At 39.1% G+C, this 27,598-nt stretch overlaps 1 protein-coding gene across 1 annotated transcript; it reads right to left on the bottom strand.

Moving 5' to 3' along the window:
* Positions 1–1,166: 1,166 nt before the first annotated feature.
* On the bottom strand, positions 1,167–13,447 carry LOC117335091. The gene is made up of 11 exons (XM_033895012.1): positions 11,872–13,447; positions 10,473–10,591; positions 9,957–10,199; positions 8,698–8,915; positions 7,567–7,995; positions 7,005–7,202; positions 6,288–6,386; positions 5,293–5,436; positions 3,634–3,795; positions 2,822–2,965; positions 1,167–2,204 (listed from the first exon to the last, which is right to left on the bottom strand). The coding sequence occupies exons 1-11, from the start codon at positions 12,183–12,185 to the stop codon at positions 2,139–2,141; spliced, it is 2,136 nt and encodes a 711-aa protein (XP_033750903.1). The 5' UTR covers positions 12,186–13,447; the 3' UTR covers positions 1,167–2,138.
* Positions 13,448–27,598: the final 14,151 nt, after the last annotated feature.

Raw genomic sequence — 27,598 nt, 5'->3', positions numbered from 1 at the left:
ATTTTCACTCTTCCATGATAGTATCATTTGAAATGCGATATAAATCTATGAAAAGCGGTATCTTTATATCGCGAGTATTAAATATTCTTTAGTCTCTTATTCTCCCTGTAATAGCATTTGGTAACATCCTAGACCTACATTGTATGTAGCTATAGTCTAACAATGGGGGCCGCGGTGGCCGAGTGGTTAAGGTGTCCCGACACTTTATCATTAGCCCTCCACCCCTGGGTTGCGAGTCCGAAACCTACGTGGGGCAGTTGCCAGGTACTGACCGTAGGCCGGTGGTTTTTCTCCGGGTACTCCGGCTTTCCTCCACCTACAAACCTGGCACGTCCTTAAAATGACACTGGTTGTTAATAGGACGTTAAGCAAAAACAAGCCAAAGTCTATCAACGATTATATACAGGTCATTGGTTGTACAAAGGCCACATCTCCCTTGTGTAATCCTGACCTGACAGTGTGATCAAGGGTATCCCATCTGGTGTAAATGTGTATCCATTGATTAATGTTTACATTAGGTACAACCTGATACTGTGGATATACCGTGCTAGTAAGTACTTAAAGACCAGAATGGAAGCCGGCATTTATTACACATGTATCAATAATTCACAGAGTTGGTTCTGTAATGTTGCTAATGATAATTATGATATAATGTAATGTTTAGATTTGCTATAATTCTGACCATGCACAAATATGTTTATTTATACCACAAATTAAGCATACTTCTATAAATAGTGTCCATATATATATAGGTAAAGTTAACTAAGAATAACAAAATACATTCTACATTAACATGATATAAGTCAAGCCGAGACAAAATCCAAGGAATCCCGAATGTTAAAATCGAACCTAGGTTTTTAGGTTATTAATAGAGACAATTGGTATTCACGTATTCTCTGTATGCCTAGTGTTTCATGATCTTGTCATGACGTGAAGCAATTTTTATTTTTAAAAGATATTAAGGAACTAGTTTAGACCATATTATGAGGAAGCGCTGGTGCGTTTTTGTTTTTGTTTTTGTTTTTAGTTGGTTGTCATAAAAAAAAACATCATTCTTCTTTATATACACATGTACGTGATATCCAAGCACGTACTATAACAAACACAAGCACGTACTATAACAAACAAAACAAGCATAAAACTTATAATATTTGATACCGTCTGCAAACAACATCAGATGATTTTATTACTTTTGTTTAGATTAGTAATAAGTAACGAAGAGATTGAAATAATAACTCGCATATTTGTAGCAATTTTCTCAAATGCAGTATTCCCATTAGTATCATAACATCATTAGCCATTGATTTTTTTCTACGTCAGATATACAGAGAAATTTATCGCACAAAAGAAAATGCACAGCGTGTTGTTATATCAACCAAGGAGAAACCAGATATCAGATGAAACAATCTCGACAATTTCGCATCAAACAAAAGTAATTAAGAGGTATTCAAATTTCTGTGCTTGAAATAACTTCCATCTCTCCTGGAATGTATGGATGAATTCCTCATAGGGCTGTAATGACTTACTGGCACGACCATGACGGATAAATGCGATCAAACCAAGGCCAATATTGTAATAAAAACAAATGAAAACGAATGAAGAATGTGTAAGCAAGGACCAATACCAATCTCACATCGGGACAGTCAATGGTAGGTGGCTTAATTCTTTTTATTGTTTTGTTGTCTCCTCAGTTTCCATTGATGCATCCTGATTTTTATGTAATTGTTTCCACAGCTCTAGCTGACGTCGCTTTCCTTATTCGTTCCCCCGTTCATTGTCTTGTGATTACAACGTGTTCCTATTTCACCATTGTTCATCGTTAACTGTAACAACTTAAAGTTGTGAGTTTTCTTTCTGAATTATCGTTAGTCGTTCGACCACTTATTCTAGGAACTGTTCAGTTAGCATTAGGCTCAGCCTCTTAGCAATATTTATTCTAGAGTCGGGTTACATGACTGAATTTCCTAGATGCTTACCACCGGCATATTTAAACTTTTTGTATTAAGACCCTACGCTAGTTTTCGACAGATAAGGGTGGTGTGTGAAAAATACATATTCTATTTTCCAAAGAAGCTTACACCAGTTTCTCCATGTTGTGTCAAGAGGCCACATTATCATGAGTACTTCATCATATTGTGTCACACTTTCCCAAATTTTTCGAAGTTGCTAACATCGGGGGTGGCCCTCGGTGACATTAGGACGTTCTGTTAAGCAAACATAAAATGAAATACATTTTTCATAGTTTTTAATATAAACTTAATAACTAATATGTAATTATTAATTACTGTAATTAAATATTTGTATACAGTGATTGTCAAATAATCCAGTGCATTTTGTTTTACAATGCATATGCACGGATTTCAATAGGTAATGGGACTCTTTAAGTAAATTACATACATCTACCAGTGTCTGAATTGTAGATACACTGCATATCCACATACTACTACATGTAGTTACGTGAATATCGTCTGTGTTTAGTTCATTGGATCACTTAGTCGAACGTCACTAAAACCTCATCACTGTGTCCGTCTGTTTGTCACAATACAGTATTTGTATGTACATTGCACATTGTATTTACAATGTTGACATCAGACTGATACGTTCATACAAACCAATACAGTGTCCGTAACAACATTTTCGGTGTCCGTCTGTCTATACTAGCCAATACATTGTCTAAGTACCTTGTCCGTCTATATGTCCGCCCGTTCATACCACGATATTTAAATATAAAGTAAGTACAAATGTACCTACAGATGTACTTTGTTGATATGTGTCTATATGTTCATCAGTCTATAGTATCATATATCGTGTCAGTACCTACCTTGTTTAAATCTCTCTGTAATTGGTCTAAGAAGTGTAGCACCCGTCGTCTCTTCAGTTCCTCTGCCTTTTCTCGGAATGACGTCACCGTGTGGTTACACTGACACGTGACACATGCTGTACTGTTGAAGTCACACTTCTGATACTGAAGGGCGTGGTCAATGGAGAAAAAGCAAACAACTTTAAACAATACATTAAAAAATACAATTACTAAACTCATTGTTCCTAATGTTCCCTACGTTGTCTGATACATTTGTTAACAACAGATATTAAGTTTATGTGACAAATAGAATCTGACTCTCGTATTTAGATTATATTGAACACATGTCACTTATTTTTCACTATTTGGCATTGTTTTAAGAAGCTCTTGAACTACATGTCTCTCACTACAGCATATTGCAGAAGACATCCAGCAGGACACCTTACCCGGCCACATTATTACTGACAACGACTTAACCATTCATCCAACTCACAAAATACTGAGCCTTAAACAGGAATAATAACGCCTCTGTCCAGGCAGGGCACCCAAAGCATTCCTTACAGTGGTGAAACAAAGGCCAGAAGCGAGGTAGTGACAATGGAGATATTAGGAAGAAGAAACGTGTTTAGAAAGAAGAGGAAAGATAAGATCAGTCGCGTCTTACCATCATGCAATGGACATGCAGGTAAATTTCTTGCACCTAACCTGCAGTTTAGTCTTTCAAGCTACCTCCGTCCTACAGACGGGTACTTTTTAATATACAAAACAATGAGGAATTCAATGCAATGCCTTTGTTGTTACCTACACCATGATGTGACCCGTAGCTTGTTTACCTGTTTGAAGATGTCTGTGCTAAGTCCCTCTTGGATCAGTTGTATAGCAGCACTTTCCTTGCCCAACTCAATACAAGAAAAGAGCAGTGAGCTGTGGCGAGTTATGTCCCCGTGGACTTGCAGACCTCGCATGAGGCGCTGTATCTTCGTCAAGTCCTCATTCTGGAGTGGAGAACACAATAAGAAAATGAGCAAACATAACATCCCCTACAATGTAACATTGTACAATTCTATTAATACTTTCTTTCATAATGAGGGCCGCGGTGGCCGAGTGATTAAGGTGTCCCGACACTTTATCACTAGCCCTCCACCTCTGGGTTGCGAGTTCGAAACCTACGTGGGGCAGTTGCCAGGTACTGACCGTAGGTCGGTGGTTTTTCTTCGGGTACTCCGGCTTTCTTCCACCTTCAAAAACCTGGCACGTCCTTAAATGACCCTGGCTGTTAATAGGACGTTAAACAAAAACAAACCAAACCAAATCTTTCATAATGTATCCATTAATTGAAGTGTTATGCAATCTACTTCAGCATATTTCGGTTTAGAGAGATAGACTAATAAAGAAATACTGTACTCTGTAAAAAAGGTACCCTTCTAACATTTAATATGTAAAATTGTTTCATAATAGACTAAATAAATGATTATTGAACTCTGCAAATGATTGATCTTAGCTTGATATAAATGTTTCATGATGTACTAATTAATGAAGTATTGTGCTCTGTCAAATAATATTGTTCTCTGTCAAATAGTTAATCTACTAGCTTTATATAACTTTTGATTGTTCTGCGTTTGTGATTTATTTGATAAAAGGACGGATTGCCTCAAAAATTCAACAATTTTTCTTAAATACTGTCGTTATTATTTTCTACATTTTCATATTGTTATCACTGGACAAAAACTTCTCTTCTTGGAAAGTTTATGAACAAGCCTCTCTTAGATCTTCGTTGGATATCAGGTAAACATATTTAAGTTAGCAGGAATAACTTTCCTGTTTCATCAACGCTGTTTGGAGTTAATAGCATAGGAGCGAATCAACAAATTGTGTTAGTATGTGTGGTGTCAATGTGCCGAGGAAAAAAAATCAATATAAAATGTTTGCATGAGGGTGTTTATCACTATTTACACATGAATCGTCCAGTGTTTTCCTTTACACAAAGGCTATGACCCGTGACCCTCATTATTGTTTAGCCATAAAGATTACAATCTTGATTTATCTGTTTTGATTCATTCTCTTCTCTCCAAAACAAATCAGAGTTATGAATGATTAGACATTAAATGTGAATTACACTGTATAAGTCTTTAGCACCTCTGTGCGTGACGAGCCTTGATGGACGAAACAGCTGTATGAAATGAACATGCCCTAAATATATTGAAGTATGGGCCTTTTGCGCCTCCATCATCACTGTCAAGTCTTAGAGGGACGAAACAGCTGTATGATGTGGTTTGATTTTAGCTATACTGTATCGTATAGCTGGTGTATTTTGTAAAATCCTTTTATAAGGTGATTGATGAGAAAATAAGGCCTCGTTTCAAAACTCTGCTTTCGAAAGTGGGAGTTATCCCCCTTCTACTGAGTTTTCTGCGTGAAGTGCTTGCTTTCAATTCACAATTAATAATACAGTTTCTGTGTCGTTTGATGAAAGTCTGGCCGTGTGGCTTTACCTGTATAGCCGCCATCATGGACTGGTTGAACTGTGTTTGACTGAGGAAGACATCCATTGCCATCTCCTGAACAGACTTCTTGAGTATGGAGAAGGTTCGCTCGCCACACTCTTCGGGCTTATACTGCAGTGGTGTCAGGCCTTGCTGTAAGTTGATTGCCTCGAATAAGTTCTACACATTCAGGCAATATAAATTTGATATAACACACTAACGATTAAATCATTTCACTTAAATAAGAATCTTAGAAACAAACGATATGCGGCGTTTGATGTACGGAGCATTAGATTCAAATGATAATAAATGATATTGTATTTCTCAAAATTAAGTTGCATGGATATCGCAATATAGAATCATATAATAGGATTATTTTTAAACCACACAACAATGCTTCATACAAAAATAATATATATATTCTTTTAAATATTCTTTTAAATCAAATAAGAGTTCAGTATACGTTTGATGTACATAAATGCAATTTTTGTAGGTCGTCTAGCTGAGCGTTAAATCAATATAACATTGATATTAATCAAACATCTTTAACTTATTGTTGCGAAACTTTTGAGGACTACATTTTTGTGATGGCGTAGTTATCGTCGTGATGCGGTTACCTTTCAACGTCATCAATTTTTACCATTTTGAAATGTAGGATTTGAGTCAGACTTTCTATTTTTGTCGTTGGGATGTAGATTAGTATTTGTAAAATCAAATGAAAATAACATTTTCTTTCTTAATGTCATGAGTTTTGTCATTTTAACGTATGAAATAACTTAAATTGACAGTTTGATAAATCAGAAAAGATATCCGACCTACTATCAAATGAAGAGAGATTCTAACACATTGGACCAAGTGAAGCGACGTATCGTTTTTTGTTTTTTTTTCATTTTAAATCACTTGGTGGAAACTAACCTTTCAAAAACATCCCCATAACGGAAATGAATTTTGATCGCCTGACTTAAATATATCCTTTACGACAGATTTTAGAAATGTAGACCTACCACGTCCCGTAGGCGCATGTTCCCTTGCTTGGTAATGGCTGACAGCGATAGGTCTCCTTCCATACACAGCTGTGCGTAGTGAAGGGGTGTCCTCCCGAACTGCGACAGAACGGAATGATTATGACAAAACCTTTGTATGTATCGATACACTATTGAAGTTTAGGTGTTGGAATGTTGTAAACTGCACTATAACTCGAAAAAGGGTCAATTTCAAACATAGTTACACAATCATACAGAATAATTTCTTTCTAGATTTTGGCTTCCTTGCCAGCTGATAATATTTTGGACGTTTGGACTACAGCTGCACATAATATCATGTGCATTTTGCATTATACAAATATATCATGGGTTTCTGTGCAATAGTCCAGAATATTTGACACAAGGTACTGGTAATGGACCGATGTTCTATTGCACGAGGCCTTCGTCCACACATGATATACTTGTTTTATTACATAATCACTAAAACACACATCGAATCACTGAAATCTCGACTTTCCTGTAGAACTAAAAGTCGCCATGACTTGTCTGGCAGTGTTGACATCTAAGGGACTTTGACGCTTAGACGTGACCGTGCAATATTCAAAATATAGCTTATGCGTATAGTTAAGGAAAATCAAATGCATTATGCAATAAAATAGAATATAAGTATTATTTTTGATCGAATGTCAACGAAATAAAGAATATTGAATAGGTCCATGGTCTTAGCGTAATACATACATTGTCCTGGACATCAAGGAGTCGTGGATAGTTATTGGCGAGGTAGCTGACGATGCTTCTCTTCCCGTTGAAAATGGCGATATGCAAGACTGTCCTCCCACAGCGGTCTACCGCAGATGCGTATTTCCTACCTAACAAACGCCGTAGCTCTCCTAAACTTCCAGTCTCTGCCTTCTGAAACAACTTCCGGATGTGCTCCTGCAAATTAACTTTAATTTCAACGATATTTTCATGTAAGAACAAACCCTTCTCACATGGAAAACGTCATAGATCAACTAACGAGCTCTGGTCAGTACAATGTGACGACTGTAACAGAAACGAATCACTCCTAATTTATTTGTAATGAAGACAAATTCACAGCCTTATGATTTTGTCTGAAATAACATTATCGATGATGACCGGTAATTGTTTGAACACTCTTTTTATCATTTAAAACAAATATATGGTCTGTGGGTTTGGAATGCCAAGACCCTGTGGTTGAACATGCTATTGTGGTATTTTGGAGATCATTATAAAGTGAAATTTAATTCCTATTGCCGACAAGTCTTTTCTAGAATCTGACCTTTATCGCGTCCGCTTTCCTCAGGAGCTCGCCGATCATTGATGACCGGCCCCATGCAATATCGCTGACAGAGTTTCCCGTATCTTTGTCTGTTACGTCCAGAAGGTGGTCGTATCCGTGACGTAGAAGGTCTTCCACGCCTTCTATATTACACTCCTTTACCATTTCTACGACGCACGTATCTATCAGTCTACAATAGCCTGGCTTCTCATTTAACTCTGCGTAGTCACGGGCTGTGCGGCCATACTTGTCACGTGATGCAATATTGGCGCCATATTTGAAAAGACTGATAATAAAATTGTCCGGGTAATCACGCGCTATTGCCTCGTACACAATTGTCTGTCCGTCGGGATTCCGGGCGGACAAGTCCGAAGCTTCCAATACTCTGTGTATCATTGAATCCGTCAGCTTCACAATATCACACAACACCTATAATAAACGACATACATAATACTGTGCCGACTGATATTTGTCTTTTAAAACATACAGACAATAGCATACATCGATACCGGTTAAATACCGCATCTTTAAGGTTCAACAAGCTGGTAATTTTAAAGTCCTTTCATACAATAATGACATGCAAAAATATAGCTAATCGTATATCAATATATTCTTGGAATCTATATTTTCCAACCAAGGTACATTTTTCTGTAAATAGTATTATTGTAAATTTATATTGTACCTTAAAATAGCATTTTTAACATATGTCCTATACTCCATTGAACTTGTATGTGAAAAAAGGACTGATATTATCCAAGACATGCATATGGAGGCCCCTCCTATATTTTTACATAACAAATTAGTACTCATGCACATTATGATTTATGTTATATTGTCCCCACGAAACAAGGGTACACTTGTTAGCACTTACTATGTGCGGTTTATCTCGGTCTTGACATAATGTTTGATAGTAACTGTACATTTGATGAGTAGATGGTTCCCACAGATAGATTGACACGTTAAACTTTTAGGGAAGCATTAAACCTTACCAAAGCAAATATTTTGAAATTTTAGCTTTGGACTTTGTACAAAGAATAAAAACATCAACATACTTTATCCATTGTAATGTAAGTTCTCTGTCTAGTTCGTAGATTAAAATTAATTATCAAAATTTAGTTAATAAAACAATACCTGGAAGAACAGGGGCTTCGGTGGCTCGATATCTGGATTATATGAAAACAACATTGATGTATCAACACCCATATCAAGTAGGGCGAAAACAGTTTCCTCCATGTTGCCTTCCCATAATGCCGCGAGAAGCGGAAGTGGTACTTCTGGGTAATCAGGATATCGGTACTGATAGCTGTGGTCAGTGACGTTGATATCGACATTGTCCATTGCGTTTGGAACTGAAACAAAATGGAGAAAGTTATCTCGTACAATGGGGGACTCGATATTGCGGCTAGCAAATTTCAGTAAGGAGTTTGCTACAACAAAAGAACAAAAGGCCGTGATGCATGTGTATCTCATTGTCAAAATGGTACAATAGACTGAATATAAGAAAAGATGTTTTTTTTAGCATTCCTTACCAGATACTGGCGTCAATTCACCAATTACATTTTAAAACAGACATTCAAATTGTGTAAAAGAAGAAAGTTTGCTATTCTGACTTTCTATATTTAGAAGCGAATGGGATAATTCAAAATCATTTTGATATTGCGTCTTGTTGGAACCTCTCTATGTGACGAACTTGATTCGCAAAGTGGAAAGGTGTAAACGCCTTGCTTAAAGCAGAACATCTGTGAACAAGACATCAACACCAAGAGAGCTGTTTTGGACATCTTTTACATCTATCTTAGCTATAACAAAATTCCCAAAGGTTAGATTAATATGAATGTTTAGGAATTCAGCAAGACAATTACATATATATTTAATTACATGTATATTTAAATAAGTTTTGCTTTATAGATTATAAGAAAGCGTTTGATCATCAGATATTTTAGACGAATTTGAAATAATGTGTCATATCTACAGGGTCCGGATTATATTTTTTTCCTGCAGACATGGTTTGTTACAGGGTGAATATTTATCACGGTTTGGCCTTTGTTATACATAAATGATCCTGAAATAAAGTTTTAATGACGATTTTCTATCTATTGAAATTCAAATGAATGCAGAAGACATGGTAATATGTATATATAAAAGACTACAAATCGAATTCACGCAGAAATGGGGTCTCACAGGAAATACTTCCAAAATCAAAATACTTAAAAAGGAATTATGTGGTAGATAATATATCAAAATTTAAGGAAGTGGAGACAATATTACATTGAAGAAGTTTTTGAGTACCAGATCATTGGTCGTTAACACATACAGACACTTACATGTACCATCCTTTGAAAGGTTTTGGAATGTCAAATCCTTGGTCGTAAACACACACAGATACTTACCATCCTTTAAGAAGATTTGAAGTGCCAGAGCCTTGCCCGTTAGCAGAGCCAGGGCAAACTCATTGGTATTTTCGTATTTTCCCAACAGTTTAACAAGGTCGAGATCTCGTAAATTCCGTTTGGCGACTGTTTTTAGGCAAACCAGTTTTCCGTTTTTCTGAACACTTGTCCGACAAAGATATTGGAGCAGTTTCTTTACTAAGATCCTGTCCGGTTTCTTCTCCGTCAATGCCCGGTATAGACCTGTAAATCAAACACGGTAACATCACTTAAAGGCATTTGGTGTGTCCCTACATTTTAATCTTGTGCCAAACCATGTCGTGGTGCTATGATTTTAGATCAGCTTAGTGGAAAACATTTACTCGCCCTGATCAGAATGTTGAATTCGATCCGACGTGAAAGTACTAGTATGTGTGACGTTGTATTTACAGCACGTGTTAGCAGTAAACAGAATAATTATTTATGAGAGATGTTGACCTAGAGTTACCTATATAGTCAAGTTGATGTGATTTTTACCTGGAGAGAACTTGTTGAACCAATGAAGTGTTTCCTCCCATCCATCTGGTTTGGACTGCAGCAGAACGTCTCTGGGAGTTTGCCCATCCTTGTTTTTAACCAATGGGTCGGCGCCGCACCTATCACGTGATCATTGTTATTATTCAGGTTACAAATCTTCATTTTGACCAAACATTGGTACAAAAATGAATACTTCGCATGTACTGTAAACGTGGAAATTTACGCGAGGGGAAAATTTACGCTAATTACGCGGATCCCTTTTGATCGCGGAAATTACCCCCACGCGTATAGTTTACGTATCGAAATCGCGAAATTAACCACCCACGAAAATGACCACGTTTACAGTATCGAGAAAATTGGCCTTGGCCTGACTTATTAGTAAGAATGAACTGAGTAAATTAGATCTCATTAAGCCTGATTTCACCATTAGAATAAGTACCTGTTCTCGGTCTGTACCTATGTACAGGTTAAAGGATTTTACTATAATTGGATTACTTGGAGTTTTATACCAAGAATTTCACTATAATCCGACCCGATGTATTACTTTATGGCAGCTCCAGAGGTACATCGAAAGTACAGAAAGGTTTCAAACTAACTGGCTATGTGACTACGGCTGTCTCACCTTATCTGACGAAACTGAACGACAAGGCTTAATTACAGGGGACCTTATATATGAGGCTCGAGTACGCCGTAATTACACCTTGTCGTTACAGCCAAAGGTTGCATTTTAAATATATTTAGACTCTTTTAAATTTATAATTGAATAGTTAAGGCTAAGTCGTGTGTCGTGTTCAAAATGGTAATAGTTTATAGAATGTATATATGATATTATGTTTTAAAGACAGTAAAGGTTACACGATGATTTATTCATCGATGACGGCGCCATAATGAAATGTCATAACTTCAATAACACAGCAGCATGGTAACCGATCATCTTATTGTAGCAAAAGGCCAAACCAGAGCTGTCTAGGAAACTCCAATGAAAGGCAAATATAATCACAGCTACCAAGGCCAAAAGCCACAGAGTCCACTTTTCTTCTGTGATTCCTAAGGGTGTTATCACAGTCGCCATGCGTGATAGCAACATGTCTGACAAAAAGCGAAACCATCAATTAAAAAAGGTAAAGGAATACGTCCCGGTATACATTATTACCCGGTCCATATGACGTCACTAACCTATAACCCAGTGCTATACGTGAAGTGTGACGTCACAATCCAAACCATCATTTGGATTGATATCACATAGTCGTTTAAGTGATCGTTTTAAGGGATCTCGGCTTTTAAAACTTCGAAGTGGTATATGTATCGCAAAATGAGAATCAATATCAAGACGGCGCCCCATACATATGACGTCATAATTGACTCAATCCTAAATTATCTACTTTTAAAGATGACCTACCTGATCACAGCGACCACGGCCCTGTACGTGTGAGGTTTGCGCATAATCCTGTGGAGGAAAGAATTGCCCTCGTTGTCGAGAAGGTCAAGGTCGATGCCTTTGCATGCCATGATGTAGATGACGCAGACGCCCTGAGGGGACCGGAAACGGTCTATATAATCGGCCAGGAGGTGAAGATATGTCTCCCCAGTGTCCTCGTCACGGAGGTTAACATTCTTACCGCTCTGCACGTGCTTGATACACTCGGATGAAATTTCAGACAGGCACCCATCGGCCAGAATTTTATAGATTCTCGTGTCACGAAGCCGAACCATGATGACTGTTTTGGGGTTAAACCGGTTCCCTTGTCACTCTGTCAATCTTTATTTGTTTACAATTCGTAAACTACACAATCAAAACAATAGACGCACAGGGCAAGAGAAAGTGTCGCTTACTCATATCAGTGGCCTTGGACATTATACTGGTGACGTTTAATCACGGAAGCAGTAGGGCCGTCCTTAACCGTCAGATTTGTATCTAAGTAATGGATCAGAACAGTTTTATTGATATTGTATCACATCTTAAAGGAAATGTCGATAACAAATCCACACTGGATCGACACAATCACGCCCTCACGTGACATATCATACACGGGTAGTCCCTTGTCCTTATACTTCAATATCAACGAGCGCACGCGTTTTTAGATGGGCGTGATTGATACAAATCGGACGAGCACATGTGTAAGAGTGCAGTGACACTTCGTCCGGATCTGCAACTCCGATTCTCTGTCCGCACGATGTCTCCTCTGTCGGATCCCTTGGTGCGGTACTCCGTTCACAAACACACTAAGACAGTGACAACACGTCCGGTCCGTTGTTGCGGTACTCCGTTCACGAACACACTAAGACAGTGACAACTCGTCCGGTCCGTTGTTGCGATACTCCGTTCACAAACACATTGAGACAGTGACAACACGTCCGGTCCGTAGTTGCGATACTCCGTTCACAAATACAATTAGGCAGTGACAACACGTCCGGTCCGTTGTTGCGATACTCCGTTCACAAACACATTGAGACAGTGACAACACGTCCGGTCCGTTAATGCAATACTCCGTTCACAAACACACTAAGACAGTGACAACACGTCCGGTCCGTTGTTGCGGTACTCCGTTCACGAACACACTAAGACAGTGTCAGCTCGTCCCGTCCGTTGTTGCGGTACTCCGTTCACAAACACAATTAGACAGTGACAACACGTCCGGTCCGTTGTTGCGGTACTCCGTTCACAAACACATTGAGACAGTGACAACACGTCCGGTCCGTAGTTGTGGTACTCCGTTCACAAGCACACTAAGAAAGTGACAACACGTCCGGGTCGTTGTTTCGATACTCCGTTCATGAAGTGAAAAGGTGACAGCTCGTACAGTTCGTCGTTGCGATAACCCCTTCACACGACACACTTAGGCAATATATACGTGCATTTACTCATTTTTTTTAAACAAATGACAAGTACATTTACTCCACAACAAAGGAAGCTACGTTGGCCCAGCTAGAGTAATGCGTTCGTCGTTATTGAGAAATACCAAGGTATACATTTAGATATAACTGTACAGGTATGCGATAATTGACAGTTCTTACCTGTAAAACACCCGTAATGACCACGTTTAAAACACACCCGGTACACGAAGCTAATGATATAATGAGACGGTTGTACGCCTCTCGGTCATTGCAACGAGACCAGATTAGTAATACAGAGGACATTTTAAATCTCCCCTCTTTTACCTACTCGTAGATTTAATCTCTGGCTGAATTGTACACTTAAATCTACATAAAGTACAATCCGTATGAAAGTTAATTAATAGTAAATCCTTTTTGTATTGGTTTTAAAACTTACTCGGCGTTTGTTTTCATTCGTTATGACGCTTGTTTACACACGTTGTATATATTTGCTGTTTAGGTGAAAAGCTTTGATTTAACACATAAGTATTTATTTTATTTCAATGTTACTATTTATATATTAGGTATACATGTTTGATACATAAAGTTCAGTCGTGTTCATAGTTTATTTATGGCATTAAGACATTTAACTAGCAGTGTGTAGTACGACAGCTAGAAATACAGAGTTGTGTTTAAATTTCACAGTTCGCGTGCGTGACGTATACTACTTGTAACAGATCACAATGAGTCCGCCAAGCCTTGAGGAAGGTTTTGTTTGTTTTTTTGTTTGTTTTTGTTTAACGTCCTATTAACAGCCAGGGTCATTTAAGGACGTGCCAGGTTTTGGAGGTGGAGGAAAGCCGGAGTACCCGGAGAAAAACCACCGGCCTACGGTCAGTACCTGGCAACTGCCACACGTAGGTTTCGAACTCGCGACCCAGGGGTGAAGGGTTAGTGATAAAGTATTGGGACATCTTAACCACTCGGCCACCGCGGCCCCTACTTGAGGAAGGACGCCAGTATAAACGGTCCGAATTTGTTCACAACAAATAGTCGAGGTACATTTCTCAGGCCGTGTTGAAATCAATTTATTTACTACTTCGCACATCCTCCTCCAAATGCATCATTTCAGAAATATTTTTATTAGATAAGAACACAACTTATAATTATTAGTTCTTTTATACACTATAATTATAATTCCAGGATTGCTACAAAAACTATTCAAAATATTTTAACACTTTAATGAGAATTCTGGGATTGCTACAAGAATGATTAAGAGAATTTGAAGTATAATTGAATAATAAGTAATGAAATTTAAACAAATGAATTAATTGAATTGATAATATCCTTGATAGAAAATTTGAATAAAATGGCTCAAAACGTATCCAAGACCCGTTTGAATGGTGTGAAAGTCCTCTGACGCACTCGCATGTATTAAAGGCCAGCGACACCTCATACAGGGCCAGAGGACTTCAGCGAAACCTAATACAGAGTCAGAGGACTTCAGTGACACCTCATACAGGGTCAGAGGACTTCAGTGACACCTCATACAGGGTCAGAGGACTTCAGTGACACCTCATACAGGGTCAGAGGACTTCAGTGACACCTCATACAGGGTCAGAGGTCTTAGTGACACCTCATACAGGGTCAGAGGACTTCAGTGAAACCTCATACAGGGTTAGAGGTCTTAGTGACACCTCATACAGGGTCAGAGGTCTTAGTGACACCTCATACAGGGTCAGAGGTCTTAGTGACACCTCATACAGGGTCAGAGGTCTTAGTGACACCTCATACAGGGTCAGGGGACTTCAGTGAAACCTCATACAGGGTCAGAGGTCTTAGTGACACCTCATACAGGGTCAGAGGTCTTAGTGACACCTCATACAGGGTCAGAGGTCTTAGTGACACCTCATACAGGGTCAGAGGTCATCAGTGACACCTCATACATGGTCAGAGGTCATCAGTGACACCTCATACATGGTCAGAGGACGTCAGTGAAACCTCATACAGGGTCAGAGGACTTCAGTGAAACCTCATACAGGGTCAGAGGACGTCAGTGAAACCTCATACAGGGTCAGAGGACTTAGTGACACCTCATACAGGGTTAGAGGTCTTAGTGACACCTCATACAGAGTCAGAGGACTCCAGTGACACCTCATACAGAGTCAGAGGACTTCAGTGACACCTCATACAGGGTCAGAGGACTTAGTGACACCTCATACAGGGTCAGAGGACTTCAGTGTAACCTCATACAGAGTCAGAGGACTTCAGTGAAACCTCATACAGAGTCAGAGGACTTCAGTGACACCTCATACAGGGTCAGTGGACTTCAGTGAAACCTCATACAGGGTCAGAGGACTTAGTGACACCTGATACAGGGTTAGAGGTCTTAGTGACACCTGATACAGGGTTAGAGGTCTTAGTGACACCTCATACAGGGTTAGAGGTCTTAGTGACACCTCATACAGGGTTAGAGGTCTTAGTGACACCTCATATAGGGTTAGAGGTCTTAGTGACACCTCATACAGGGTTAGAGGTCTTAGTGACACCTCATACAGGGTCAGAGGACTTAGTGACACCTCATACAGGGTCAGAGGACTTAGTGACAACTCATACAGGGTCAGAGGACTTAGTGACACCTCATACAGGGTCAGAGGACTTAGTGACACCTCATACAGGGTTAGAGGTCTTAGTGACACCTCATACAGGGTTAGAGGTCTTAGTGACACCTCATACAGGGTTAGAGGTCTTAGTGACACCTCATACAGGGTTAGAGGTCTTAGTGACACCTCATACAGGGTCAGAGGTCTTAGTGACACCTCATACAGGGTCAGAGGACTTAGTGACACCTCATACAGGGTCAGAGGTCATCAGCGACACCTCATACAGGGTCAGAGGTCTTAGTGACACCTCATACAGGGTCAGGGGACTTCAACAACACCTCATACAGGGTCAGAGGACTTAGTGACACCTCATACAGGGTTAGAGGTCTTAGTGACACCTCATACAGGGTCAGAGGTCATCAGCGACACCTCATACAGGGTCAGAGGACTTAGTGACACCTCATACAGGGTCAGAGGTCATCAGTGACACCTCATACAGGGTCAGAGGTCTTAGTGACACCTCATACAGGGTCAGAGGTCTTAGTGACACCTCATACAGGGTCAGAGGTCTTAGTGACACCTCATACAGGGTCAGGGGACTTAGTGACGCCTCATACAGGGTCAGAGGTCTTAGTGACACCTCATACAGGGTCAGAGGTCTTAGTGACACCTCATACAGGGTCAGAGGTCTTAGTGACACCTCATACAGGGTCAGAGGACTTCAGTGAAACCTCATACAGGGTCAGAGGTCTTAGTGACACCTCATACATGGTCAGATGACTTCAGTGAAACCTCATACAGGGTCAGAGGTCTTAGTGACACCTCATACAGGGTCAGAGGTCTTAGTGACACCTCATACAGGTTCAGATGACGTCAGTGACACCTCATACAGGGTCAGAGGCCTTAGTGACACCTCATACAGGGTCAGAGGCCTTAGTGACACCTCATACAGGGTCAGAGGACTTCAGTGAAACCTCATACAGGGTTAGAGGTCTTAGTGACACCTCATACAGGGTCAGAGGTCTTAGTGACACCTCATACAGGGTCAGGGGACTTCAGTGACACCTCATACAGGGTCAGAGGTCTTAGTGACACCTCATACAGGGTCAGGGGACTTCAGTGAAACCTCATACAGAGTCAGATGACGTCAGTGAAACCTCATACAGGGTCAGAGGACGTCAGTGAAACCTCATACAGGGTCAGAGGTCTTAGTGACACCTCATACAGGGTCACGGGACTTCAGTGAAACCTCATACAGAGTCAGATGACGTCAGTGACACCTCATACAGGGTCAGGGGACTTCAGTGACACCTCATGCAGGGTCAGAGGACTTCAGTGACACCTCATACAGGGTCAGGGGACTTCAGTGAAAACTCATACAGGGTCAGAGGACGTCAGTGAAACCTCATACAGGGTCAGATGTCTTAGTCACACCTCATACAGGGTCAGGGGACTTCAGTGAAACCTCATACAGAGTCAGATGACGTCAGTGACACCTCATACAGGGTCAGATGACGTCAGTGACACCTCATACAGGGTCAGAGGACTTAGTGACACCTCATACAGGGTCAGAGGTCATCAGCGACACCTCATACAGGGTCAGAGGTCTTAGTGACACCTCATACAGGGTCAGGGGACTTCAACAACACCTCATACAGGGTCAGAGGACTTAGTGACACCTCATACAGGGTTAGAGGTCTTAGTGACACCTCATACAGGGTCAGAGGTCATCAGCGACACCTCATACAGGGTCAGAGGACTTAGTGACACCTCATACAGGGTCAGAGGTCATCAGTGACACCTCATACAGGGTCAGAGGTCTTAGTGACACCTCATACAGGGTCAGAGGTCTTAGTGACACCTCATACAGGGTCAGAGGTCTTAGTGACACCTCATACAGGGTCAGAGGACTTAGTGACACCTCATACAGGGTTAGAGGTCTTAGTGACACCTCATACAGGGTCAGAGGTCTTAGTGACACCTCATACAGGGTCAGGGGACTTAGTGACACCTCATACAGGGTCAGAGGTCTTAGTGACACCTCATACAGGGTCAGAGGTCTTAGTGACACCTCATACAGGGTCAGAGGACTCAGTGAAACCTCATACAGGGTCAGAGGACTTAGTGACACCTCATACAGGGTCAGAGGTCTTAGTGACACCTCATACAGGGTTAGAGGCCTTAGTGACACCTCATACAGGGTCAGAGGTCTTAGTGACACCTCATACAGGGTCAGAGGTCTTAGTGACACCTCATACAGGGTCAGAGGATTTAGCGACACCTCATACAGGGTCAGAGGACTTAGTGACACCTCATACAGGGTTAGAGGTCTTAGTGACACCTCATACAGGGTCAGAGGTCTTAGTGACACCTCATACAGGGTCAGAGGTCTTAGTGACACCTCATACAGGGTCAGAGGACTTAGTGACACCTCATACAGGGTCAGAGGTCTTAGTGACACCTCATACAGGGTCAGAGGTCTTAGTGACACCTCATACATGGTCAGAGGTCTTAGTGACACCTCATACAGGGTCAGAGGTCTTAGTGACACCTCATACAGGGTCAGAGGTCTTCAGTGACACCTCATACAGGGACAGAGGTCTTAGTGACACCTCATACACGGTCAGAGGTCTTAGTGACACCTCATACAGGGTCAGAGGACTTCAGTGAAACCTCATACAGGGTCAGAGGTCTTAGTGACACCTCATACATGGTCAGATGACTTCAGTGAAACCTCATACAGGGTCAGAGGTCTTAGTGACACCTCATACAGGGTCAGAGGTCTTAGTGACACCTCATACAGGTTCAGATGACGTCAGTGACACCTCATACAGGGTCAGAGGCCTTAGTGACACCTCATACAGGGTCAGAGGCCTTAGTGACACCTCATACAGGGTCAGAGGACTTCAGTGAAACCTCATACAGGGTTAGAGGTCTTAGTGACACCTCATACAGGGTCAGAGGTCTTAGTGACACCTCATACAGGGTCAGGGGACTTCAGTGACACCTCATACAGGGTCAGAGGTCTTAGTGACACCTCATACAGGGTCAGGGGACTTCAGTGAAACCTCATACAGAGTCAGATGACGTCAGTGAAACCTCATACAGGGTCAGAGGACGTCAGTGAAACCTCATACAGGGTCAGAGGTCTTAGTGACACCTCATACAGGGTCAGGGGACTTCAGTGAAACCTCATACAGGGTCAGAGGACGTCAGTGAAACCTCATACAGGGTCAGATGTCTTAGTGACACCTCATACAGGGTCAGGGGACTTCAGTGACACCTCATACAGGGTCAGAGGACTTCAGTGACACCTCATACAGGGTCAGGGGACTTCAGTGAAAACTCATACAGGGTCAGAGGACGTCAGTGAAACCTCATACAGGGTCAGATGTCTTAGTGACACCTCATACAGGGTCAGGGGACTTCAGTGAAACCTCATACAGAGTCAGATGACGTCAGTGACACCTCATACAGGGTCAGATGACGTCAGTGACACCTCATACAGGGTCAGAGGACTTAGTGACACCTCATACAGGGTCAGAGGTCTTAGTGACACCTCATACAGGGTCAGAGGACTTAGTGACACCTCATACAGAGTCAGAGGACGTCAGTGACACCTCATACAGGGTCAGGGGACTTCAGTGAAACCTCATACAGGGTCAGAGGTCTTAGTGACACCTCATACAGGGTCAGAGGTCTTAGTGACACCTCATACAGGGTCAGAGGACTTCAGTGAAACCTCATACAGGGTCAGAGGTCTTAGTGACACCTCATACAGGGTCAGAGGTCTTCAGTGAAACCTCATACAGGGTTAGAGGTCTTAGTGACACCTCATGCAGGGTCAGGGGACTTCAGTGAAACCTCATACAGGGTCAGAGGACGTCAGTGAAACCTCATACAGGGTCAGAGGTCTTAGTGACACCTCATACAGGGTCAGATGACTTCAGTGAAACCTCATACAGGGTTAGAGGTCTTAGTGACACCTCATACAGGGTCAGAGGTCTTAGTGACACCTCATACAGGGTCAGAGGACTTCAGTGAAACCTCATACAGGGTCAGAGGACTTCAGAAAATACATTTCGTTTGGTTACAGTTTAATTCAGAGGAATTGGATAGGTATGTATGACATGTGCAGCACGTGCGCTAATTGGTGACTTGCATGTAGAGATTTTACCTGTACACGTCACCGACGAGATTGCTGCCGACATTGACAAACCCGTTTTTTGTTGCTCTCTGACACGAATGAAGCAAAGCCTAATGATGATATCCCTGGAGGTGACCTTGATAATTCAAAAAAATACTTTTTATCACGTCAGGATTGAAAGTTACGTCTAGATTTTCCAGACTAAGCCCTATGCAAAGGGAGGCAATCTTCATTGGAGAAAACGTGTATACCGAAACGGAAAAGAAATCCAATCAGAAATCGCCCTTACAGGAAATAAAAAGATGTTATTACATGTAATGATGGTGTAGTTAGGAAATAGTGAACCGCTCTGGCATCTGTGAAAGTATTTCATTTGTGTACATTTAGTACCCATGTCAAATTTCAGATTGATCTGACTTCTCCCTGATAGAACATTTATGGACGAGTTGGGCAGAAGGTTAGCATCTCAGTACCCAAGCTGTGGAGCATCATGTCAGTTGGGTAAGATAAGATTTTCTTATCGTACCATGTGACAATTTCAAGCTCAATTGTGTCAAATATCCTAAAACATATTAAATACAATAGTCATGTGACAATTTAAAGGCGCATGAACCTTCGTAGAATGTAAAACTAAGATTTTGTGTGGTTTTGGAATGTGATGTGTAGTATCGGTAAATCCGTTATCCGTGTCGCTAGATGTAAACAGGAAACGTAAGGTCGATTTTGGCGTCATCGTGGGAAAAAGAAAAAAAAACACCAAATAAGCAATGAGTAATATACAAAATCATCGCTTTGAAAAGTAGAGAAAACATGTTCTCTTGATATTTGTGATCAAAGATACCAAAGAAACAGTTCATATTATATCTTGACCTACTTTGGTATACATGAAGTATCTACATGTATATCGAAATGGATATAATTTGAATATAGCACGCTTTTCACAAGCATCCTGTACTTGTAAACAACAAGATAAGCAATACACAACATTAGAAAGATGACAAATATGAACAATATCTTAACTATTTAAAAATTATTTTCTCTTAGCCGTAGCATGAATGTAATATCTTCCAAAATTCCTTTAAGTTTTAACAACAGTTCCGTAATTTTGTTAACCTATAGTCGACGGTAAAAGTATGGTTGGTATATTTAGCTCTTAATTCTTAGTAAATAAGTTGGACACAACAATATAACAGGAGTTTCATCTTCAACTTCATTTCTTTCACAAAGAGTACATAGCGTACATAGACCATTTCAGACATAGGGATACTATAGTATACCAGTTTCAACATTCAACCTGTATTTAGCTAATATTTGTTTTATTTTCAATGTCAGTGACAACGTCCGATTTCTGTGCAGAATCCCAAATTTACCTCGAAGTCTTGGCTATTAGACCATCTAAACTCAGTAATTAGCTACCCACCTCATACAAGATACAAAATAATTATGGGCCATGCCCCAGGGCAGGAACCTGACTGGCTATTAGAGCATCTAAACTCACTTATCGGCCATGGGGGGCTTAGCTTAATTGATCTTCACAAAGGTGGTGGAACTCACCTGATACAAGATAAGTATATAGGACTGGACCCAGGGCAGGAACCTGACTTTACCTGGACAACATTTAGGTACAGTCTGTTTCAATACAAAGTACCCAGGGTACACCTACACCTACAACCATGACAGAATTTGAATTCATTAAGTACATGTAGTACACTGATTTCTTTCTTTCTTTCTTTCTTTCTTTCTTTCTTTCTTTCCTGACTTTATTTATTTATTTATTCATTCATCCATTTATCATTCATTCATTCATTCATTTATTTATTTATTTATCTATTTATTTAATACACTTTCCTGACTTTATTTATTTATCTATTTACTAATTGATTAATTAATTAATTTATTCATTTATTTATTTAAATATCTTATGCTGAGACCATTACTATCTTATTCCGATAACGAAAAAAATACGTTTCTCCTAATAAATAGAAATTGATGCAGTTTACTTAACAATAACCTGTTGTGAACTTTTCATTGGGTTGATACGGTATCCTTTCAATATAAATATGGTATATTTTGGCTTGTAATGCGTATGAATTGGTAAAAGGGATCCGGACTGAATCTTAAAGTTAAATACTATCCAATTCAATTCTTTATTAATCGTAAACTGATACAGTTTATGGATACAAGATTTCCGTACATTAAATTACAATAAATATTTCCAGGGTCAATCAAACAAGATATAATTTTAATTTCATCCTAATATGTTTGCATGATGAACAAATTTTCCTAAATTACACAATTCTTTTGTATTAACAGATGATAGAAATATAACTAATTTGAAGACAGGGGGATTTATTCGATAATAGAGCTTAATATATTTGATTTTCAGCTCACTGTACAAGGGGCATTTAAAAATGAAGTGGTATTCATCCTCGATGTCAGTAAGACAAACAGGGCAGGTTCTAAGATGCCTAGGTACGTTTCTATGTCTACCTGATTCGATAAGAAGACAATGGGAAGATAAACGTAATCTAACAATAGCTTTTTTTATAATTAGCAGGAATTGGTTTTAAAAGATATGTTTGCAACGCAAAGTGATTTATAACATGTATGTATAAAAAACATTTCGGCGATGACACAAAAAAAAAATCTCACATTACATTGCTTTCAAATTTGACAAAAGTATATATATGTATACAGTACATCAAGGATCAGTGCTGGGACCATCGTTATTTCGTTTTATAGCACATTCAAACTTATTTGAGGAGACGCCGGTATCAGATACCATTCTATCTAATATATAGCTCTAGATCTCTGTACAATGATTGCCCTTCAAAGGGGTACGTACCCGTAGGTACCTTAATGTACAATATCTATGTTGTGATGAGAGTTACAAGAACAAAACAAACAATAAGGTATACTAATGCATGTATACACAAGTCGAAAATGGAAAAAGAAACGGATATATGCTAATAAGTGAAGATAAAACACACAATCACATTATGTATGTTTATTATAACCATAAACATACCACTGTAGGAGAGTGAAACATCAACGCCGATCAAAATCCGGATAAGATGTGCCTCCGAGACCATGAATTAGATGTCACTTCGCCAAAGAATACATTCAACATCAGCAGTAAATGTTTGAATAACCAGACCTGATAATCGTTATTGCTTTAATGAATTTAAATAATTGTTCCCGACTTATGAAGTAGGAGACCCGACTACCAGAATGAATACAATATCTTTATTACAAGTATAATCACAATTATCTTTTCCCGTTTTAAGTACATTGTATTTATACTTTATTATGATCAAAGACGTACATATCGAATGTTACATATACTTCTCTGTTAGGATTTATAATGATAGTTTAAACTGTCTTTAATTTGTCAATTTCCATGTAACAATATATACACAACGTATAAATTATACAAAAAGTAATCAGAAACAAGTGTCAAGACACTTATACAAATCCAACACCTATATATATAGGTTGACGTTACATGACAGCATAGACATGATAAAACACAACATCGTATCATAATGACAATTGAGACTATTGTGAAAACATCAGTTGGAATTTGATCAAATAATTAGATAAATTATGGTTAATAAAAAGGGAGATAATTTCAAATAAAAGCATTTTGTCTGTGATATGATAAATAAATACAATTTACATAAATTTACACAGGTAAATAATCTCCTGTTATTAATGAAACGTATTGCATATTTTCTGTTATTTACTATATATGCTAAATATATATGTCCTTGTTCATATAAATTTTATTCTGGGATATATATAAAGAATTTCTTATGAATTGTTCTGAATTGAAAATAAAGTAGTTAATGAAATGAACGATAGCTTCAGTGCAAATACTATAATAATCATCATTTGATATGAATGGATCATTTAAGCAAATGTATTGCATTCTGCCATTATTTAATGAACTTTGTTTATAACTTGTTGATGGATATATAATGATGTGATTGTCAAGCATTATTTGTATCATTGTTTATCTCGAGTTTTGTGTCTTGTAACACATGGAAATAAAAGAATCTGACAACGCAACTCCCCCCCCCCCCCCCACCACACCACCAACATCAGGTGTGTCAACCGTAACACCTGGCCAGCTCTTTCTTTAGAAAATACGCCCCAGGCGTCCATATACGGCAAGTATGTACACGTTTTAGTCTCTCTTACCTGGCCTAATTAGTTACTCAAGTCTACCTGATGTCTAGTTTTAAATGTATGATACATACTGATTACCTATGGAAATAATTAACGTTTTTAATTTGAAACTGCTTTCCAACAGAACATATAAAGAATAAATTAACATTACAAGCTGATTTTTATTGAAATGAAGATATTCTATATACAGGGCCAAAAACAACTCTATAATTACAACTTTATGCAGATATACTGCAACCACCTAAATAACCCTAAATTTCATGGGTTTTTTTTATGACAGTTCCGAAACAGCGGCAGCAGTAAATGTAAACTTGGATGTTCGTTGGCTGTAAACAATATACAATAAATATCGTTATATAGTTACTATGTATGTACACACAAACTACATAATTATATATATACATGTATATATCTACAGAAACAGTAAATTAAAACATAAATGAACACATTGATGATGATGATGATGATGATGATGATGATGATGATGATGATGATGATGATGATGATGACGACGACGACGAACAAGAAGAAGAAGAAGAAGAAGAAGAAGAAGAAGAAGAAGAATTGAATTCAGAGTATGTGAGATATGTGTGTATGGGAGGTCTGTGTGTTTATTACCTACCTTTTTATATTGTATGTAATTAAATGTCATGTATGTACTGTATATATTTGTACTGATAAACCACAAGGTTGTAATAAATGAACTGAATTGATTCCGTCTTATGTAAGGGGGACGATAGGTCACGTGATCTGCAGGAACGTTCACATCCTGGTTTATAAACCCCTCGGTCGGTCTGTGCCCGGTGTACTTCTCCTGGGGAGAGGTTGGGGTGTTAAAGACCACCAATTATGCACTTTCTTCACACATTATATGAGTAAGACACAACTATATGTACCTGTACAGGTACCTACGTAATGCGGAAGGTAAAAGACCCGTAAAATGGACATAGACGTTTTAGCAGCAATATAAAGCAACTCAAAATTCGGTCTTTGTCCTCCGATTATTTACATTGATGTAGCAGGTGTTGAAAGGGTTGAACATATTAATGCTGTAGTCTTTGTTTGTTAAATACCTGTATTGTTTACATGACGGGGCTGTATAATGGTCCTCATCAATTATTCAATAGTATGTACGATTTTTGACATTTTGATTACGAATGGATGGTCTACAAAATATAGTGGTTCCTTGTATCCTAGTCAAATTATCTGTACAATGGAATTATCTTTTCATATAAATGATTTTATTCACAAGTCAACACCCTTTATATCTATCGGTTATTTTTTACTTCCGTTCAGGATCCATGATAGTTAGGCCTATCAGACTATGGACGCTTGTATTCTTGTTCGTGTACGTCTTGGCTCGTCAAAACTTCTTTTCTCCGATATACATGTATATATCCCCATATTTTTGACACCAAAGCAAATTGTTAAGATAAAGAAAGGAGAAGACATTTAAGCGAACTACAGTCGCCCACCGAATGTGAAATCAGATATACCAATAATGCAAAGATGATAAATAAATCCGATAGATATTTACCGATAAATCCGATAGATATTTACAGATAAATCCGATAGATATTTACAGATAAATCCGATAGATATTTACAGATAAATCCGATAGATATTTACAGATAAATCCGATAGATATTTACAGATAAATCCGATAGATATTTACAGATAAATCCGATAGATATTTACAGATAAATCCGATAGATATTTACAGATAAATCCGATAGATATTTACAGATAAATCCGATAGATATTTACAGATAAATCCGATAGATATTTACCGATAAATCCGATAGATATTTACCGATAAATCCGATAGATATTTACAGATAAATCCGATAGATATTTACCGATAAATTGGATCTGGTGACACCTATTCTTTTTTATTGCATTTAGTGGTTGCATTTTAGTAATATCACTTATTCTATATCAGGATTCAGATGTGAGAACGAAAAATTCAGAAAGGCAATGCAACTAATTTGATAAATGATATCGCCCGTTTTGGGGTGCAAAATCAACCATGCTTATTTGAAGTGATGAGAAATTAAAACTTATTCAAATTTGGTCTTTTACCAATTTAAACGTAATACGTTGATATTGCTTCCCGAATTATCCAGTAGATTTTATTTAAAAGAAAATACTACACCTTAAAGGTGCATACAGAAGTATCAGGATCATACTGTATGGAAACTGCATGTCTCAAATATTTCATGCATACATGGAAGAAAAAATCTGGTCATTATTTTTATGTCGTGTGCATGAACTCCACAGTAGTTCTGAAGTCTGACTTTGATGTAGGTCAAAGGTCACAATGTGGGTTAGAGTGACCTACTGTTGGAAGGCGACAATACCGTCTCATTTAGGTGAGCCAATGTCACAAGTATGAAGTGCTGGTGTTAGGATAGAGCTCGGGCAACATTTTTCTTTAATGTAGGTCAAAGGTCACAATGTAGGTATGAAGTGCCAATGTGTAAAATGTAGGAGATAGAGCCCGGACAGGATAATGTGCGTAAAGACGGACGGACACCACCCCAAACTCTCCCCCCCCCCCCCCCCCCCCCCCCCGACGGTTTCCGGTTGAGGGACTATAATTACGAACCTGACGCTGTACACGTATATCGTATGCTATACACATATACATTTCGGGTGTAATAGCGTTTACTACATGCACCCCTATATACATATATATCCATCGTATTACACTGGATAATGCCACCAATCATACACCCGTATCGCATGTTGGCTATTAGAAATGAATCCAAATATATATATATTGATATTAAAAAATAGAATTTATTTATTTTATAACAATTGCGAAACAACTTATATAAAGTATTCGTGTTGACCCAGATAAAAGCGCGTGAAGGATCTTAAAGTGGGAGGAAACCGGACTAGCCGGAGAAAACCCAGGAGGTCGGGAAGGTGACTCCTAACCTTTTAATCTCCAATCAGGGAATCGAACCCCGGCCGCCTAGGTGAATGGCAAGTGTTTCCACTGTGCCACCCGATCACCCAAATTTGATTTCTGAGTAAACTGACTCTTAATTCGAGAATTTGTCATTTCCCAATAATTTTCTTAACATTTACGCACTTTATATCAAACACCTACTGTAGCTACGATTTGGCGCACATATAAAGAGGTCTGTTGATATCATTTTTTTTTCAAAGGATAATTACAACCTTAATTCACAAAGGACATTTATCGATACCAATTAGTGAATCCGTCTTATAAATATCTTTGGTAACTTTTGTAAAAACGAGTTCGTCTATAAACTATGACACTGCAGTGTTAGGCCTGACAAGATGGAGTCCGTTGACCCTGGTACCGTAACTTCTGTCACAGGGAATACTTACATACACAC

This window comes from Pecten maximus, chromosome 9, assembly GCF_902652985.1.
Source record: "Pecten maximus chromosome 9, xPecMax1.1, whole genome shotgun sequence".
Lineage (NCBI taxonomy): Eukaryota > Metazoa > Mollusca > Bivalvia > Pectinida > Pectinidae > Pecten > Pecten maximus.
This window is presented reverse-complemented; position numbering and strand designations above follow the sequence as displayed.

Bases quoted from the DNA above. Each gene is read 5' to 3' on its own strand.
- LOC117335091 (XM_033895012.1), bottom strand. From the start codon at position 12,185: ATGGTTCGGCTTCGTGACACGAGAATCTATAAAATTCTGGCCGATGGG. The intron at 7,996-8,697 runs GTATTGTTTTAT...CGTTTATTATAG, and splicing joins CGAAGCCCCTGTTCTTCCAG to GTGTTGTGTGATATTGTGAA. The intron at 5,437-6,287 runs GTAGGTCTACAT...ATCAACTTACAG, and splicing joins ACATGCGCCTACGGGACGTG to CAAGGCCTGACACCACTGCA.